At 40.5% G+C, this 20,999-nt stretch overlaps 1 protein-coding gene across 1 annotated transcript in view; it reads right to left on the bottom strand.

The window, feature by feature from the left end:
* LOC108665731 overlaps nt 1–20,999 on the bottom strand; it is a 29,969-nt gene that overhangs the window by 5,143 nt on the left and 3,827 nt on the right. The window contains exons 3-11 of the mRNA XM_047880853.1: nt 16,823–17,083; nt 8,434–8,580; nt 5,654–5,789; nt 4,473–5,221; nt 3,512–3,622; nt 2,996–3,181; nt 2,133–2,396; nt 1,415–1,551; nt 327–990 (exon numbers count right to left, since the gene is read on the bottom strand). Of these exons, the coding sequence (XP_047736809.1) occupies nt 327–990; nt 1,415–1,551; nt 2,133–2,396; nt 2,996–3,181; nt 3,512–3,622; nt 4,473–5,221; nt 5,654–5,789; nt 8,434–8,580; nt 16,823–17,083 (2,655 nt within the window). The remainder of the gene's footprint in view (nt 1–326; nt 991–1,414; nt 1,552–2,132; nt 2,397–2,995; nt 3,182–3,511; nt 3,623–4,472; nt 5,222–5,653; nt 5,790–8,433; nt 8,581–16,822; nt 17,084–20,999) is intronic.

Below are 20,999 nucleotides of genomic sequence, written 5' to 3'. Positions count from 1 at the left end.
AATCACACAAATGGTCTTCATTAAAAATTAGATTTTTTACTCCGAAATACCAACGTGGAAATCGTTCAGTGAATATTATGTTATACAAACGTGTATGAATCTCTTGGTATTTCATTGTAGTGTTCAATCTCACCCCTTGCATTCATTGTTATTACCTAATCGGTCATTCCAGAGATCCATTGGCTGCTCGACCCGATTCACTTGTTGGATCAATTTATACTGAATTTAGTAGCAGGTTTCCATTTGATCTTATGATGTATTCATTTAAATTCCTGCATTAACTGCCAGAAAACGGTAAATTTAACTGCCGATTTACCAGGACTTACGAGTGATGGAGACCAGCACAGCGTTGCTCTGTCCATCGCCCTCGCTGTTGCTGGCCACGCAAGTGTACAGCCCGCCAGTCGCGGCCGTCGCCTCGGCCACCACAAAATCAACCTTCATCTCCTTTAGATCATCTATTTTCTCTGAGAGCTTCTCATGTAACGCATTTTTTAATTCCTCTTCGCTCGACAAAAAAGGCTTAGGATTTTTTAAAGTTAGGGACTGCAGGTATTCCGAGTCTTCTTTTTCAAGAAATTTTCGGAATTTTGCACGCGAATTTTTGTGCTCCGCTTCATCACTTCCTGAGCGCATAACTGGACTGAGTTTTGTACTTTTTGGTATGATTTCATCGGCCTGCAGTTGCTCCTTGTCGTCAATAATGTTACTTTTTTGGGCATTCTTGTCACAATCCGCTCTCGAAAGCTTTAATTTTTCCGGCTTTCTATCATCAAAACCAAATTGAGGAAAGTGTGCTAAGAAATATTGTAGCGAAGAAATCATCTCTTCACTAGAAGAGCGGCTGCGGCTCCTCGTGTGGCGCTTCCCGGAAGTGAAGAGGCCGCTCGCTTCACTCAGAATTTTGGGAATATTTTCATTTTGTTTTGATGAGGACGCGTGCTTCAGAACTTCCTTGTCAGCAAGTTTTTTCTTGTGCACAACCCGCCCCTGGCAACTCAGGATGGAGGAAATTATTGTAGTTGTCGGCCTCGTTGACAGCCATTCGCTGTATACTTTGTTTAAGTTTATTCTAAATAGATTTTAAGCTCAGAGTACAATCAGTCCAATTCAACGTCAGAAATGTAATTATCTCTTAATATCTTCGGCAGGGGCAAATTAAAATCGCTAAATGGCTTCAGAAATGAGACCAGCCAAATAATTAAAGATTTAGCTACGGTGAATTTTCCTCAACCATTTTATCACTCAAAGCTATTCATTTACATTTTTCTATGGCGTGCGCAATTCAGCGAGTAATCAGATGAGTAATTAAGAAGCCCATAAACTAAACAATAACCCAAATAACATAACTAATCACCCATCGTTATTCCTGTTATTTCACGTTATAAAACACGAACAAGAAAACAAATCTCACGTTCAGGAGGAAAGCGACGTAATCTGGCGGAGGTTTGGCGGAAATCTTGCATCGCAGCACCAGCTTATTGCCCTCCTCCACCTCCACCCTCACTCCTCCCCCTCCACCCTCCACCTCCAGCACCGTCTCAGGCACCGCTACAAATGACAATGAATGTAACAATGAATAATATCGCTAGCTCCACAAATACGACTCTTCACAAGTTATTAAGTAAGAAACTTGAGTAAAATCGTTCGATTATTATCACTTTCACACGTTCTGTAAATACTGTAACTAGCCCAGCACGATTATTCGACTCACTCTACGCAATTATTTGACTTGCTCTACACGAGTATTTGACTCACCCAGCACGAGTATTTGACTCGCTCTACACGGGTATTTGACTCGCTCTACACGAGTATTTGACTTGCTCTACACGAGTATTTGACTTGCTCTACACGAGTATTTGACTCGCTCTACACGAGTATTTGACTTGCTCTACACGAGTATTTGACTTGCTCTACACGAGTATTTGACTCGCTCTACACGAGTATTTGACTCACCCAGCACGAGTATTTGACTCACCCAGCACGAGTATTTGACTCACCCAGCACGAGTATTTGACTCACACAACACGAGTATTTGACTCACCCAGCACGAGTATTTGACTCACCCAACACGAGTACTTGACTCACCCAGCACGAGTATTTGACTCACCCAACACGAGTATTCGACTCACCCAATACGCTGATCAGAACCGATGCCTCGACGATCACGAGTTGCTTTGACTGGGAATTTTTGACGCGGTTTTTGTGCCGCTTCTTGCCGCTTGCAGGGAATTCTGCTGCTTTTTTAGACGAAATTCCGTTGCTCGTCAAATTTTTCAAATTAAAGTAAGTGGTTGCCGCGGCATTTGGGTACTCATTGGTGAGCTCGTGGTCCGGATAGCCTGATAACCACTCCGCATCGGTAGCGTTTTTTAACGCCCAGGAGCGCTCATTTTCTGCAAGTGAAGTTGAATGATGAATGCATTGTAAATGCCGGGGTAGAAATTTTAGAGAAATCCTTTAACCTTTGATTTTCGAGACGAATTTGGCCATCAAACACAGACAATAAGTAATACGAACCGACTGTTCAGTAGTGGCAACACGTAGAAACATATTTTAGTCAATTTGCAACGGCATCAAAATGAACGGTAAATTTATGTCGCTGCTTTTCTACTAATAAGATTAGCTTCTTCTGCTGAATCGATCCCACAAATAATCTCTGATCATAATCATCATAGTACCGTACAGCTTATCCACACTTCCTTTCGGTAATCTCAAGAAATGCTCTCGTCACAATACTCTGGCTCATATCATTATTATACAGAAGTAAAACAGATAGTCCTATACAATAACTTAAACAGACAGTATTATACTATAACTAAAATACACTACTATACACAACTGAAACAGCCAGTACTGTACAGTAAGTAAAACAGACAGTATTATACTATAACTAAAACACACTACTATACAATAACTGAAACAGCCAGTACTGTACAGTAAGTAAAATAGACAGCACTATGCAATAATCAAAGAAGACATTAAAATAACTCGCCGTGAGGCAGCGCCTTGCGTCGTGCGGGTTGCCTGCTGGCGACGCGACACGTGAGCTGCCGGCCGTCGTAGGCCGCCTTCAGCGCCAGCGTCAGGCGACTCACAGCAACGTGTGGCTGAGGCTGCGACCACGAAGACTGCAACAGCTCGCCGTCTATCAGCCATACAAGCCTCTCAAGATCACTACCTGTGATGCAAACACAGCTTCAACCACTTACTACCACCAATTATTTATATTAACTTCTTTTAACAAACACGTCCTACAATTCGTGGAATGCTAAGACCTTTTTTTCGTTTCCTAATAGAGATGTATGACGACGATACAACTTGGGAAGAAGAAATAAAAACGAAAAAAAACATTCTTAATTTAGGAGAGCGATGGTTATAAGAGTATAATAATTTTCGTTACCAGGCAGTCAGATACAAACAGCATTGACGCCGATCAACGTATGACAAATAACTAATTCAATGGCTCCGTATTGGACAGCAGGTCTTCGTATACGCAACGAAGTCTCACCCGCCAGAGCTCGGCACGTGATGCTCAGACGATGCCCTTCAGAGAACGGCTTGAGCGCGCGCCCCACGGCCTCGCCGTTGTCGTGCAGCAGCGTCACGGTGTGGACTTGGTCTTAGCATAATATAATGATATCCATTATATATTTCTGCGTCACGGCAGGGACTTGTTCTCAAGATAATATAATAATATCCATTATATATTTCTGCGTCACGGCATGGACTTGTTCTCAAGATAAAATAATAATATTCATTATATATTTCTGCGTCACGGCAGGGACTGGTTCTCAAGATAAAATAATCATATATATTATGTATTTCTATCTGAAGCAATTACAACTTTTTGCTCCAAACAACACAACAGCTGACTCGTTCATTGGGGCTTATTTGGCATGAGGAGTGTTTGTTTTGTACAATATGCACAGGCGCTGCCAACACTCAATAACGGAAAACTTCCTAGTTTGTTAGGCCTCGAACCCACAACTTGCTGGTCTAAATCTCTTCGCACTCGACCGCTATATCCTATGCGAGGGCTTTCGCCCACAAGCGTCTTGATGTATATTTGTAATATTTGGCTAAGGGTTAGTGCATAGATAGGACTCTCACTGAAGCATAGACGGAATGTAACATTGTAAATGTAACATCAGTACACGGAATTTCGAACCCATGTTTGAATTACTCAAGTAAATATCAGTTACTGCGGGCATGTTAAGTTCTGTGTTGTTCATTGTCACTATCGCGCGTCTTCAAACATCTTGCGGATAAACCAAGGTCCTATCAGATATACTGAATATTTTGAAGATATCGTATAATACAACTGCAATACGTACGCTCTTGATAGATCAGAATAAACCCAACTAACAGTTATTATGAAATTTTGTAATAACATGCATTCAATAATTTCAAGTCACTTAATAGCAACAATTTCAGAAAAAATAAAACAACTGAGTTATGTTGCAGCTCACTGTGGACATGGAAACGGAGTCGCCTGGCCTGTACGGGGCTGGTGCGGTAGTGCACTACGCAGCGATAGTCTCCTTGATCCTTGAGAGTGACGTCACGTAGAACCAACACCGCCCCCTCCCTCTCGAGACTGAGATGCGTGGTGTGTGAGGGTTGTCGGAGAGAATACTTAGAGAGAGTAGCATTGACTGAGGTGGGAGAATTTAGATGTTTTGGAAAGAGTTGTGAATAATATGGTGCAGATGTTGAGTCTGATAATATAGGTATAAATGTGGGTTGAGCTAAAGGCATGGAAGAAAGCGGGGAGAAAAATTTTGTTGAATTGTGGTAGAAAAATGAACGTGATGAGCTGGAGTCTAAAAATGAACGTGATGAGCTGGAGTCTAAAAATGACCTCAAATTATAAAATTGCGTTTCTGGACCGACACCTAATCTAAAGTGACTAATCGACCGACGGACGCGCCGAGGTGAAAAAATATCAAAATTATTCAAAGGCGAGTCGGAAGGTTTTGATAATGGGGTTAGAAATTGATTTGAATACTCGGGTGTGAGAGATGTCTTTACTGCCACACTCTCAAATTTATTATTTTTTAAACTTTGGTCAGCGTAATCAGCTTTTGTGTTTGCATTACGTCTGTATTGTGAGTAGACACTTTTTTCGGAGTGAAAAGTGTCGAGTTTGAAAGATTTATAGTCAGTATTGTTGAACAGATCCGCTTGCTTTCTGCGGACTCGAGTTCTGCTGTCGTAACTGAAGAGGAGAATGATAATAAGACAAAATATTATCGAGTAAAGTGACATGATTAAGTCATGCAAATACGTTTGACAATGATTTGAGTTGAATAACGTTTGAAAGATATTATAATAGTTTACATAATATAATAATATTCGCAAACAGTGGTTCAAAAATCGCAAAAACCCCACGGAGAATATGCACAGAGAAAAAGTTCACATCAATTTTGATTTATATTATCTCTCCACCACTCCAGAAATTTCATGCAATTTATCGTCATTCCGTCACTACACAAAACCCAATAATAATTCAAACATTTCTTCGTACTAAAGACAGCAATGCAAAAAATCATCAAATCTTGATTAATTAACTATTATTATCACCACTAATTAACCTTTAATCAACTACTATTGAAGCATTTATTCATTAAATAAAGTAAAAAAAATTGACCTGAGCAGCGGCTTGGTGTGGTCGTGGCCATACCACAGCACCAGACGCGCCGCGTCCTGCGCGTGCAGCGGCCGCGAGTCGCACGGCAGACGCGCGGTGCTCCCTGACACTACGTGTACTACCATCAACGACGACTCTGACCAGCAAATAACTTTAGATAATTATATCTAAAATGTTAAACATTGTAACCGGAATAAATAATTTAGTTAGTTAAATAACAATATTTTGTTATTTAATACGATGCCTCAAGTTGCACCGCCGATAATGAGTCTGAAATTAGTAAAGATGTCTAACCAGACAGAGTCGGTCGCATGATAAGACAGTGCCAACACAGGCGAGTTACAAGTTTATTAGTGGCACTACAAGTGACGAGTTACAATTATAGACGATGTTTGTAACCAGCAACAAGTGTAGACGATGTTTGTAACCAGCAACAAGTGTAGACGATGTTTGTAACCAGCAACAAGTGTATACGATGTTTGTAACCAGCAACAAGTGTAGACGATGTTTGTAACCAGCAACAAGTGTAGACGATGTTTGTAACCAGCAACAAGTGTAGCCGATGTTTTAGTTCTTGTGACAAACGTCAAGGCTTAATTAGCTTGTTTTCCGAGTCACGCTGGGCGACGCGAGACTAATTGCTCATTAGGCAGTTTGGTCGACTGCTTAACAAGTGACTTCTAAATGACCAGGGTATGAGAGAAATTGTTCCAGTGATGCACTTCCTATAAACAGATGACAATTACCATAGCCTTAATGCCATTGGGCAGATTATGTCTTAATTACCGCAGAAAATCAATGCAAATTCTTCACCAAAACAATTATTTGCATTTTAAGACAGTTCAGAAACTTCAACGGGAATTCATAAACAAACAAAAAATAAATTTACTACTCTATTAAACTGAACATTCAGAGAGCGAGTTGTACAGAGGCTGGGTCATTGATGAGGTCGCTATATTAATTAATTTTTTGTAGAACAATCAACGCACAGGTAAACTTCAGCAGAAAATTACATTCCATGTGATGGATAATCCCGACTTTCATTAAAGATTCCCAAAACAATTGCATCGTAGAATTGGAAAGACTTTAACTACAATCAAATGTTACATCACTCTAAATTAGTCATCACAATAATTACGTTCATTAAAAAGTTTGTGATTAAGGTTACATGAGAAGTTAAAAATTGTTCGACATTACACATTTTTAGGAAGGCGACCAAAACAAGAAACTCGCAATTAGAACAAACTTCAACAACTGCTTGTTCCTGTTGAGTGTTCGGTACACACACACAATTGCAATCAAAAACAAATTAGGAGGCAAGAACCGTCTCGTGTACGCACCAGGTTAGAGAGGGCCAGGTTATAGAGAGGGCCAGGTTATAGAGAGGGTCAGGTTATAGAGGGGACCATGTTATAGAGAGGGCCGGGTTATAGAGAGGGCCAGGTTATAGAGAGGGCCAGGATAGGGTAGGGCAAGGTTAGAGAGGGCCAGGTTAGGAAGAGGTTAACTGGCACAAACAAAAAGTTGCGACTTCGTCCGAACGCGTGAAAAAAAAGTAATCAAATAGCCGTGTTCCAATCACCAAGTCTCGAGAAGAATCAACAGGTTCTAACTTCAACTCAAAAGTGAGATAGAAAGGTGAAGTTGACATTAAGTTGCAAGCGGAATCGAAAGTTAAAACTTCCGTCGACGTCTGTGTTGAATTGAACTTTGCAAGTTGTCGTAAAGTTTCAAGCTAAAGTCTTAGCTTGTGAAAAAGAGAGACAACCATCTTTAGGTGGCTTGATTCAATAATTCATCAAAGCTTTTGAATGATATGTGGTAATTGAATTAAAATCGAAGGATGCACAGTGGATAACTGAATAACAAGCATTCTTTGATCTATAAATTGCACGACTTTGGTTACATAGGAATAGAGATCTGTACCAAATGATGGAGAAGCGGTGGCAATAGTAGAATATCTGGACGTTACAGCTCGAGATTACATACTAAACTTGTCAAACGAAATGAATAAGTTGTTTTCAAAATCAATTTTTCATTGTTGAGAAAACTTCAATTACTAATTAGAAATTCACATTTATGTATTGTAATTGATTGAATCACGTTAGTTTATGCATAGAACTCAAATGCAAAAAAATAACTTCACTTCAAATAAAAACACTAATAATTCAATGCATCATAGCTTCGCGTCGTCATAAAATTACGAACGAAAATTATGAAATCAAGAAGACAAACTATATATGCTGCTAAAAGAAAAAAATTCTTTTGAAAACACAAAGCCCATAACTAAATAATTCTTTTAGCTGAAAAAGTAAGTAAACACTTGAAAAGAATGACACATTCACTGATTCTGAATATTAGTTAAAAATATTATTATATTAGAAATAAAATTAGTCTCGTAAAAATTATTTAGAAATGAAAGTATTAAGAAGGTGTAATTGTCAAAAAATGAAGGTATTTATGGATGCAGTTACATTACATAATTTTTCAAGACCTACTAATTGGATGAAATAAATTGCTTCCACAAGGCACCTGACGTCTAAATAAAGTCGATTACACGTTGTTTCCTATTTCTTTCACATCATTTGACGGAGATCTCAAGCGACCATACCGGCTACAAGAGGTCTCAAGCGACCATACCGGCTACAAGAGGTCTCAAGCGACCATACCGGCTACAAGAGGTCTCAAGCGACCATACCGGCTACAAGAGGTCTCAAGCGACTATACCGGCTACAAGAGGTATCACAACATAGCAGGAATAGTAGCATAGAGTGCCATACCCGCATCGTATGCGTCGTCCCCGTAGCTGCGGGTGCTCACTGGACGTGCGAGGGCGCCGGGAAGAAGCAACAGCACCGCGCAGGCGACCAACAGGAACAGCCACCACCGCCGCACGCTGGCGGAGTCGTTCAAGGTCATGGGGCGACCTGACGCAATCAGTGGGGGAAAATCAGTGGGAGATGTGCACATCGCAGGGTTATGAGTGGCCAGTCAGTGGGAGATGTGCACATCGCAGGGTTATGGGTGACAGGTCAGTGGGAGAAGTTCACATCGCAGGGTTATGGGTGGCCAGTCAGTGGGAGAAGTTCACATCGCAGGGTTATGGGTGGCCAGTCAGTGGGAGATGTTCACATCGCAGGGTTATGGGTGGCCAGTCAGTGGGAGAAGTTCACATCGCAGGGTTACGAGTGGCCAGTCAGTGGGAGATGTTCACATAGCAGGGTTATGAGTGGTTATGGGTGACAGGTCAGTGGGAGATGTTCACATCGCAGGGTTATGAGTGGCCAGTCAGTGGGAGATGTTCACATCGCAGGGTTATGGGTGGCCAGTCAGTGGGTGATGTTCACGTCGCAGGGTTATGGGTGGCCAGTCAGTGGGTGATGTTCAGCCGTCACTGATTCGCCATTGATGCTAAATTGGGTGACGAAGAGTGGCTTGTTGTTCGCATCTCGTCAACTCGTGAAGAAATTCTAGCGTTTAGATAATATAATTTAGGATTTAAGAGAGATGAGAATAGAACAGCGGTCAAATCGAAATGTGTATGTATCAGTAAAGAATAATGTGCATTCATAATTCGTAATAACTGATTCTATTAATGCATCGCTCCAAGCTGCTCTTCACAATTCACGATGAATTGCCCATGGTCTGAAGTTGCACTCGCACAAATGAATAGGTCATATTGTCCAAAAGGTTACACGCTTTATTACCCAAAGCACGAGCAGAAAGACCCCTCCTCCCAAATTATTCGGGCCAAACTGTGTCATGACTTACGTAAGCGCAAAAGGTGCTTCGCTTTTTGGACAAATTCTCACTCATATCTTTGAGAGTGTGGTCTGAGGGATGGCTCGTCTGGACATGACGGGCAATAACCATAAGTCTGCTGGACTCAACTTCTCTAGAACAATAAACGGATCGCAGAAAACAATTAAAACTTTTCTGCGTATACTTGCATGATTGAAGATCATTAAAGCTCCACTTTGATGTTAATTAGAAATGCATATTCAAGGCAATGGAAACATGTTTAGAATAAATTATATGAAAATGAAAGCTTCATGAGTTTTAGATCATCAACTACACGCATCGGCATTAATTATGTTGTGTTAAATAATAATTATAGGTCAATTATTGCTAGCTTTGTAAATTAATATATTCAGGGTAGATGAACGGAGGATTAGAGTAAATGTCGTTGCTTGTTAGAGATGATCGGGAAGGCTTTACATCGATGACTAGCCATTTGAACTTCATCATAGACTGAAGATAACATTTAAAGATTTTTTTATAAATTTATACGAAAATAATTTCCTTTTGATAAGAATGAACTAATTTAAACAAAAAATATAAATGAAGTCAGAAATGTGAAATAAAAGTAATACTTTAACATATATAAATGAAGAAACCCTGGTAATACAAAAGAAAAATTAGCATGGACGCTCAAACTCTGTTCAAGTTCTTTTAAAAGATATAAAACCCTGCTGCGTACCTATCATTTGAAGTTTATCGAAAAAATAAACTAATTATCTGGTACGAATACAATCAAAAATATTATAATTATTTCCAGCCACATTTATATATTTTAACAGAAGATTACTTTCAATAACATCTCATTATACAATATTTATTCGCAGAGTTTCAATTTGAAAAATAGCATCATGGTGGTAAAGTCCGGAAAAAAAATTCCGCAATCCGTGCGTCCAGCTCGCCGCCCAAACTAAATCGCCGTGCTTCTTTGGCGGCCGTCGCCGCGCATCCTGGGGACGTTCGAGAATTTCAACGTCCAGCAAAAACTGAACGGAACTTTTGATCCAAGATTTGCGAAGTGGCGAAAAAATAACAAGTTCTGGGGCGAGTGATAGCTGCGTGTATAGGAGGAACACTCGCAGGCAGTGCGGGCCGAACACGGAGGATAAACGCTTAACACGCGGTATATACGTTCTACACACAGGATGTACGTTCTACACGCAGGATGTACGCTGAACACGCAGGATGTACGTTGAACACGCTCATCGATGAACACTTTTCTTCCTGATCGAACGCGTCGTTAAAGTTTTCAGCTCACTAAGTTCAACGTTATTCTCACCGCCTTCAATGATAATTCAACAAAATCAAGAAAATAAATCCATCAGATGACAGGAGAAGAAGCTTGAAAGTCAAATCTTCTTCGTTTTTAAATCTCAGCCTGAAATGTATTCAAATAAAATATACGAGGTAAGTGATCAATCCCGTAATCGATACCGGCATTTAGGGAATAGTTATTAAAATGTATACGAAATTCGAACCATAATTTTACTTCAAGATATATGTTCAGAATTAAGAGCATGAATACATATAATATATATAGCCAGTAATAAAATTTGAAAATCTGGAAATTCGTTATGGATGTTCGTGAGCAACTTCTAATTACTGGAGACAACATAATTAAATGTACCATCGTCCAGGAAATTTTAGCGGAGTGATTGTTACACAAGTTTACGGTGTGGTCTTGAGACCGTCCCTCTGGACGATAAAAATAAGCCATATTTCAAGGCACCTTATCTCCGCCTCGAGATAAGGTATCAGCCGCTGCGATCGTAAAGGAAGAAAAGCGCACGATTAACGTCCGGCGTCTTGATGCTCGGCTACTTCTACATAATCAAATTAGAAAAATATAAGAATAAATTGCAATATATAGAAGTAGCGGGTAGCTCTTCCAACTCTTTCTTTTAGAATACATCGCTCAAAATGATACTTTAGGAAAATATACCATAACGTAGGCCTAAAGAAATAAATGATTCTTTTGGATTCCTCAAGTTTCCTCTGTAGCAGAAAAAAGTTCTCTGCGAGCCTGAAAATAGTTTACTACGGGCTTGGAAAAGTTCATGTTGACCAGGAAAAAGTTTCCAGTTGAAGAGAAAAGTTCCCCTATAGGAGACACCTGCGATCCAGTGGCAGGGTGTGCGGTATTAGGCTTTTTAGCGCATTTTCTCAAATATGGAAAAAATGCACTATTGTGCTTGCCATGTCCGTCTGTCTGTCTGTCCGTCCGTCCGTCCGTGACCTCAAGTTTTCGTCGACGAGAAAATGCGCTCTCTGTCACTCACTGCTGTGAGTACTGAGTTATATTTTTTTATCATTAGGTCTATCAAAAGTCAGTAGGTTCATCACGAGAGTTTAAAAACAAGCGAACAAATAACAAATGTTGAAAAAATAAAATCGGATGCTGGTGAAGTATTTCTTACTTTAAAATTTAACATTGACATTGACGTTCGACTCTTTGAAATTCACGGTATTGCACTCTAATTTAAATGATTTTCAATGAAAAAAATTCAATTGTATTATCAATCATAAATCCTTTATTTACACGTTCTGAAGATTCTTGAATCAAGTGATGGAACATAATAACGAACGAGAACGTGTGTAAATCCAGTATAGCCAAATTACACGTTTTACTTATTTTGAAGCTGCACGCTAATAAGGAAAGTACACTAATTCAACTATTAATCGGCAATATTATAAGTAACGATAGTACAATAAGAAAGTAAGTACGTCAAGGAGGAATTGCAATTTATTGGAAAGGTCGCGCGTAATCTCTACACGTCTGCCATCAGCGAGCCCAAGTGAGCCCGAGACTTTTTCCCAGATTGGAAAAAGTAGCGCGGTCGCAGGTTTCGAATTTTGAGGTAGTTTAGGGTAATTTTTATTGTAATTGAGCCATCTAGGCTGAAACTTGGAAGTAGAATACGTTAAACGTGTCCGGTTTCGGAATTTTGCTCCAGCTCGAGTCAAATCTAAAAATTTATCCTTAAAGCGAATTATTAATGGAAGGAAATATTATGCATTAAATGGAAACCGCAAAGCTGTTAGACAAGCCTGCCTGATGAGATGAAAGAAAACATACCACCGTGAAAAGTGCAGTATTTAATTACTACAGCGCCACAACATTCTATTCAATAAAATTCTCGAGAGAAAATACATGTAATTTATAAAATGGTTAATAGACAGTTGAATTCTTATAATTTTGTTTCCCGATTTCTATATAGAAAAACATGGATGAAGGTGACGTTATATTAAATTTATATATATAGTGAATAATTATTAAGTAGCAAATTACATGTGAGAGGACGGCCTTTGATAAAAAACTACTCAAATATCATACATTATAATAGGACAATATTCCTTCAGCAAAAACAAACCATTATTTAACGATGGAATGTTGAATATATTTTGCTCCATAGTTTGAAACCAAATCATTACACGTAATCTTCGTACAGATGTGTGGTGTAAGCTTAACATTTTGGTATGCATTGAACCTGAACGTCCGGAAATACTTCCAGCTGCCCGAGGCTTGGGCATAAAAATTTGAACTTGATTAAGCAACGCAGCTGCGGCCAAGAGGCATGCATGAGCTGCCCTTCTGTATTCCGTTACAATCCTGCACAGAATAATGGCTGCACGGCGGCCGGCACTATATTCCGTTACAATCCTGCGCAGAATAATGGCAGCACGGCGGCCGGCACTATATTCCGTTACAATCCTGCGCAGAATAATGGCAGCACGGCGGCCTGCACTATATTCCGTTACAATCCTGCGCAGGATAATGGCAGCACGGTGGCCTGCACTATATTCCGTTACAATCCTGCGCAGAATAATGGCAGCACGGCGGCCGGCAATCTCCGTTTGCGGATGAGTGTCTGCAATATTGTAGCTAAAAATTTGAGCAGTACAAATGTGAACTAACAGCTGCAGCCTTAAAATTAATTAGATGACAAAAACTGCAACAGATTTTATCTGTAAATAAATTGCTGCTCGAAATTGAAATGAAAACTAAGACCCGCTGGGATTTTAAAGTAGCAGGATTGTTAGAAGATCCTTTGAAAATAGTGGCATTAAAGGGTATTTGGCGGCAGTGAACTTCACGTCGAGGACAAAGGAACAAAGTGTGCAGGCTGGAACATTAACGAAGTGCGCCCGTAAATTACATCACTACAGCAGCAGAATTTGTCCTACAATGAACTCTTACTTCAGCGAACGATAAGAAATATACAAATTACTTTTGTGTTATAATAGGATAAAATCAACGGGTATAGGATTCATACGATTTATGGGACCCCCGCGGCTTTAATACTGTGCATAATTATCATAGTTTGGTATACAGCAAAAAATGTTACATTTTTATATACTGCTGCATAAGGAATACTTTAATGCAGTATCATTTCGAGAGAATCATCGTTTGTATAAAGTATAACTATTATTTCGTGTGTTAATGCGCATACATGTTAGGCTAAAACTATGATTATTCTGACAAATTAATCATGGCCATGCAATAAGATAGATGATCATGGATACATTAAAAATTGCTGATATTTCTAGCTAAAAACCTGGTATTGCGTCTTACTGAGAGTAGCAACTAGTTAACCTATCGTTTTCAAGTGCAAGTAACTTCGTCAATGCTATTCGTACCTAAAGGTTCGGTGACGATGGTTATACTCGGGAAAAGCAGGTTCATGGGTCAACAGATATGCAACAGATACTGAAGGTTGCAACACTCACCCATCTTGGTTGTATAGTATGGGTCAACAGATATGCAACAGACATTTAAAGTTGCAACACTCCACCATCTTGGTTGTATAGTATGGGTCAACAGATATGCAAGATACTGAAGGTTGCATCACTCCGCCATCTTGGTCGTATAGTATGGGTCAACAGATATGCAACAGATACTGAAGGTTGCAATCATCTTGGCTGCACAGGCCTCGGGCTCGACTCGGGTCTGCTAGATGCCCCTATATAATGAAGACCGCCAAGTGTCATTAAGTAACCAAGTTATAATTCCCCGTGCCATTTAAGCGAGTCTTTATTTCAACACTTCTACCTCATGAGCTCTACCAAGTTCTCTACCGCAATTCTCAGGTAAATCCTTCTACCTTGCAGTGCACCAACTCTACTTAACTAGAGCTGACAATGTAGGGTATATCAAGTCATATTCTACTTCAAGTCGCATTAGATAATAAGTACAAGCCTATGTAACGTCAAGCACTAAACCCTCCAATCCAAGGCAATTTTTTTTTCATTGCTGGATCAGAAGTCAGAAAATTAACTTAACTTAAAAAAACATCCATCTCAGGTTATTTTTACCCTCGAATTTAAAATAACATTTGAATTAAGATTTAAATATATCCATTTTCCATTAATTCTTGTACGTACATATATTAAATATTCTGGTAAGATTTAAAGGCTCATAATCCCTGCACGTTCTTCAAGGAAACCTACTGGGGTGCAGCGTAGCGCGTAGGATTCTCTCCTCTAAGTAATATCTCTCGTCTAAGTTAATGCGCCGTAACTTCATCCTATACGCTAGAGGATCAGAGGAAATCCTTCACGCTGGATGAATCCAATTGAATCCTATTATTTCTAGAGCTCTTAATCGCCAATTAAAACAATTCACAATATCGACAGGAGTAGAATTAGTCGAAGTGGTTGAATTGGCACACGTTATTACGATAACATGATTACACGATATAACACGATTACACGATTAAGTCTAGCTTATAGATTCTAAATCATGAACAAACTTGGGCGGCAGAGTGCTCTAAAGAAACTTGCAAGACATCATTGATGCGATCATTTAATTCAAACAAACTTCTAAGTTGTTCATTTAAAAATATTACTCGAATTAATTCACAATTAAACCTCACTGATGTGAAAATGTACATTACAGTCAGGAAAAATAAAAAATTTAAATCGTTTCAACAGACATTTATCTTACTTATATTTGTACATGGAAAAGGCCTTTTAATACGTAGGCCATTTAATACGTAGGCCATTTAATACGTGTGTAGGCCATTTAATACTGACCGACGAAGCTATTAGATGCCAGAGCGTCTCGCAAACGTCGCCAGTGGGCGACATGGAGTCGCCGAAATTGTTGCGCCGTGGCAGATATTTTAACAGGAGGAAGAAGTCATCACGAATTATGACTGAAAAATCTCTAGACTGACCGTAACACGAGGCCACAACTGGGCCACAAGTTGCGAACAACTGGACGATACCTGGACCACCATATGTTCCACAACTGGTCCACAATTGGACCACACCTAGCCCACACTGGACCTATAAGGGAAACACAACTGGACCACAAGTGACGCACAACTGGACCACAAGCTTTGAACAACTTGACGATACCTGGACCACAACTGGACCACCATGTGTTACACAACTTGGCCCACAAGTGACGCACAACACATCAGAACTGGACAATATCTGGACCACATATTACCCTTACCGTGACTAAATACCCAGCCATTGGCTGCAGCGGTGAACCTAAATTAGGATCAAAACACGCATGTGATGGTGATTTGAACCCATGTACTATACACGTAAGGAAGATTTGAGCCGGAATATTGGACCTTAGTTCACATGAGAGGGCAACTTGAACCGGAATGTGGACTCATTTCTGAACCAACAGAAATGTATAAGCCACTCGTTTTTATCGAGCTTGCATGCAAATATTCCTAAATTATACGACTCGAGGACCAAAATGCAACTGAATAATTCCAATAAATGTAGCTTGCTCAAGTTAATTTGTGAAATTTTATACAAGATACGAGCTCAGAAAGTATTACAAGAACAAAAAACACAAGCAAGAGCGTTGACATGCATTCATGGCAAATCCATGATTCGTCAAACCCAGTAACTTAGAAAACCATGGACCTGGAAACTTCCACATCCTCATGCCACGCGCCCCTGAAAATCTCACTTCAGATCTTAGGCGTGTGATGGTCGGCCAGACATGAATCGCCTACACTGTCCTGAACAGAGCAAAAACTTGCCCTTCAAAGTTAGCGCGACTTCGGCCGAGTTACAAGCCACGGACTGGAAATTATTTTATCATTCATTCCATGGGACGGAAACCACGGCCCTGATGAACGAGCAGGCACGGGAGTTATCGAGGGGCGCCGCCCCCCTTGACAGGCCATGCATGCAGTTGAACAACAGCACAACGGGGGGCGAAAATCCCTTAACAAACGCGCAGTCTGCCGAGAGGAAACAACTTGACTGAAAAACTGGTGCATTAATAGAGCACCAGTAATGCAGCAGCGGTGCACCAGTAATGCAGCAGCGGTGCACCAGTAATGCAGCAGCTGTGCACCAGTAATGCAGCAGCGGTGCACCAGTAATGCAGCAGCAGCGCACCAGTAATGCAGCAGCGGTGCACCAGTAATGCAGCAGCGGTGCACCAGTAATGCAGCAGCGGTGCACCAGTAATGCAGCAGCGGTGCACCAGTAATGCNACTGTGTTAACACCACCATCATCGTAGACTGTGTTAACACCACCATCATCGTAGACTGTGTTAACACCACCGTCATCGTACACTGTGTTAACACCACCATCATCGTAGACTGTGTTAACACTACCATCATCGTAGACTGTGTTAACACTACAGTCATCGCAGACTGTTAACACCACCATCATCGTAGACTGTGTTAACACAACCATCATCGTAGACTGTGTTAACACCACCATCATTGTAGACTGTGTTAACACCACCGTCATCGTAGACTGTGTTAACACCACATCACCGTAGAAAATTATGTCCATTGAAAAATACCAGACTTTACTATGGAACAAAATGTTAGTTAAATCAGCGTGCAAATCTTGCTATTTCACAAAGAGATAAGATGCGTCATCGCTGTGTAACTTTTCCATCACTAATTTTGTTCCTCCAAACTTTTCTGAAATGGCGATGCATTTTCTGAAATAGCGATGCACAGCGTCGGAAATGGTTAGATTGCAGCGCTCGATGAACTGCCCATTTTTCTTTCTTGGACATAAGGATAAAATGTCCATGTTTCTTCATGGGGCTGGCAGGTATGAGGTACACTCACACAAATGAGCGAGACTTCGTCGGAATAGCGAAGCACTTTTCGCCCTCTAATGGATCATTATGACCTTACCAAATTAATTAATGGGCGTTACTGAGAGCTTTGTAAGCTCTGTAAATATATACTCGTGCTATGGGCAAGAAAGGAGGGTCACTATTTATTTGGACAATGTGACCCATTTAATTTTCAGGGCGCAGACACACGGTTCCTATGCAGGCTCGGCATCAGATTAGCTTCCCCTCATCGTTCCTCGTTACCGACGACGCGATTGTTCAGGCGGCGCCCCATTAACCGACGTGGCTGCAACTGCCGTGCCTGCAGCTGCGGCCCTCAGCCCTTTTGAGGAGCATGGGCCCTGGGGCACAATGTAGAAGCATGGGACCTGGGGCACAATGTAGAAGCATGGGCCCTGGGGCACAATGTAGAAGCATGGGCCCTGGGGCACTATTTAGAAGCATGGGCCCTGAAGCACAATGAAGAAGCATGGGACCTGGGGCACAATGTAGAAGCATGGGCCCTGGGGCACAATGTAGAAGCATGGGACCTGGGGCACAATGTAGAAGCATGGGACCTGGGGCACAATGTAGAAGCATGGGCCCTGGGGCACAATGTAGAAGCATGGGACCTGGGGCACAATGAAGAAGCATGGGACCTGGGGCACAATGTAGAAGCATGGGACCTGGGGCACAATGTAGAAGCATGGGACCTGGGGCACAATGTAGAAGCATGGGACCTGGGGCACAATGTAGAAGCATGGGCCCTGGGGCACAATGTAGAAGCATGGGACCTGGGGCACAATGTAGAAGCATGGGACCTGGGGCACAATGTAGAAGCATGGGACCTGGGGCACAATGTAGAAGTATGGGCCCTGCGGCACAATGTAGAAGCATGGGACCTGGGGCACAATGTAGAAGTATGGGCCCTGGGGCACAATGTAGAGGTATGGGCCCTGGGGCACAATGTAGAAGCATGGGCCCGGACACAATTATCCGAAAGATAATGGTATCTCTTATGGCTCCTCATCCGGAGCCATACTCGCTCTCTACCAGGCAAATGTAACTAATGTTTAAATGCAAATGTAACCAATGTCAAAATGCAGAAATATATCTAATGAGTTAATGTATTTGCGATAATTTCGACTCGAAATAATATGTTAGATACCGTATAAATAATAAATCTACAGAGACTTGCGTATGCGCTGAAACAGACCCACGTTCCAAGAAAGTACATTGCCGTCACCAGAATCTCATTTTAAACCTCGTAAGTGGCATTAGAAAAGATCTTTGCAAAAACGGTTTCCCCACTAGATTTAAAAATATAATTTATTCAAAATCTTTTATTATATATCAAAATTTGTGGGTTGTAAGCCATGAACAGCAATATATAGAGGCTGCTAGCTGGGGCGCGCATGCAGGTTAGTTAATTGATTGTGTCGGGATATTCTCAGGACCTGAAGAGTTATGCTTGGTGGGAGAATAGCAAGGCGTTGTAAAACTGGGAGGATAGGAAGGATTGGCTTAAATAATGAAATTTGATTTTTTAATTCGTATGTATAAATTTAGTTTAATTTTAATATTCAGTAAATAATAACAAAAAATATTAGTATGTACAAGGGGAGTTCTATGTTCTATACGTAAAATGTCAGTTTCGTTTGATCATCATTAAATAGGGTTGACTGGACATGGTAAGACAAATAACACACAATACACAAAAGGCGAAACAAAATTCTCTGTTCTGCTGAACAAATTTTCTGCTTAGCGGAACAGAAAAAAAAACAAAGCGCAGTATCCACGACGCTACGCGGGCATCAAACAAAAAGTTTCTGGAAATTTTTTCCTGATTGGCGACATGTTTAGCGACTTTTAAATTTTCCTAGTGATTAACATTTTTTCTCATTACCAAACTAGTGTCCTCGATACCACACATTAATATGTGCACCGCCGAAAAGCGTGCGTAAGCCTACCAAATATTGTAGAATTTTCATCAAATTCTCACGCCGTTCACTCCATCCTAACTCTGGCCATGCTCTCGGTAGCACACATAAAACTCAATGAATACATTAAGTGCCGCTGGGCTGGCCTATGGCGCCTATGATGCAAAATTGCAGCCTCTAAAGTAACACGCTCGGACACCGCTGCAGCTTCCACTAAATTTCCTATTACGGAATAAAAAAACTGCTAACAAAATTAAATTAATAATGTGAAGTATAGCTACGAGTTGCGGCCATGAACAGAATGTGCAGTTGTAGTGACTACCGTGCGTAGTTGAAGCGACTTTTGTGAGGTTCGTAGGCGCAAAAAACAGCAAACGCAATTGTTCAAGTGGATCAATATTGTTGTGATGGGAACGTCGATGGTACGTTATCTTCCGGCCAGAGATGATAAATTTCTGATCAAGCGATGAATGGATGAAGAAAACTGCAAACTTTACAAGCTTTACTTTGCACTTGCTCGGGAAGTTTGCACCACGCATGAAAAACGTGCCAAGCTCAATGAATGACAAACTTTGCAACAAAAAACTTTTCCAATGCATCCCAAACGTCTGCCTGAATAAAAAGGCGACTCGTTTTACACAATTTCATACATTTTTATTCGGCACCAGAAAATCCATAAATCATCAATAAGGCGCTCCGTTCATTATTTCCCCGTAAGCACTGAACTAATCGCATTAAGTCGTATCCTCGACAGGGGTCCTGCAGTGAAAGTTCTTATGGACGAGTCAGTTAGGGACCCTTCACCATTTATACTCAAAACTTCAAGCATTTCAGAGCTGCTAACATATGCACCCACAGTACAACTACAGCATGTCATCTGCATTTAGTGGACAGCGCAAGCATCATCAGCATTTAGTGCGCAGCGCAAGCATCATCAGCATTTAGTGCGCAGCGCAAGCATCATCAGAAAAAGGCTTCCTGAAAAAGAAAAAGGCATTTTCAGATTTTCTTTTCAGAAAAGGCATTTTCAGCATTTAGTGGACTAAGCATTCATTATCATTCAGTTATGATATATCCAAGCTTAGTCTTATCATTAATAATACATAAAATAACAGTTCTATTGTCACAACAATATTTCAGTGAAAATGATCATATTGCTTTCAATAAATGACACTGAAAGATGACTTTTTGAATAGGTTTAGTTTAAACACCTTTGCAAATCGTGATCTGCAAATATTTAATACTAATGATGACTTCGGTAGCATATATAAGAGTTAGTGATACTAGAAACGACAATCAAAACTTCAACACATAAGCAAGACGAAACAAAATTCTCTGTTCTACTGAACACTCTGTTCAAAGTACTTATATCATTAGTCTGCTTATATCGCAAGTTCACAAGGAATTTAAAAGCAAAGAAAACGCCAAGAAAATTCACCATATCGATATTGAAAACGTTTCGGAGTCCAGCTCCATCATCAGTTCGACTAAACTAAAAATGAATAAAATCACTTTAAAAGTCAAAATTCAAAGACAGACATAAAACCTAAACAA

The sequence above is a fragment of the Hyalella azteca genome, unplaced genomic scaffold (assembly GCF_000764305.2).
Source record: "Hyalella azteca isolate HAZT.00-mixed unplaced genomic scaffold, Hazt_2.0.2 contig6469, whole genome shotgun sequence".
Taxonomy (NCBI): domain Eukaryota; kingdom Metazoa; phylum Arthropoda; class Malacostraca; order Amphipoda; family Hyalellidae; genus Hyalella; species Hyalella azteca.
The sequence above is the reverse complement of the archived record's forward strand: the minus strand, read 5'-3'. Positions and strand labels throughout refer to the sequence as shown.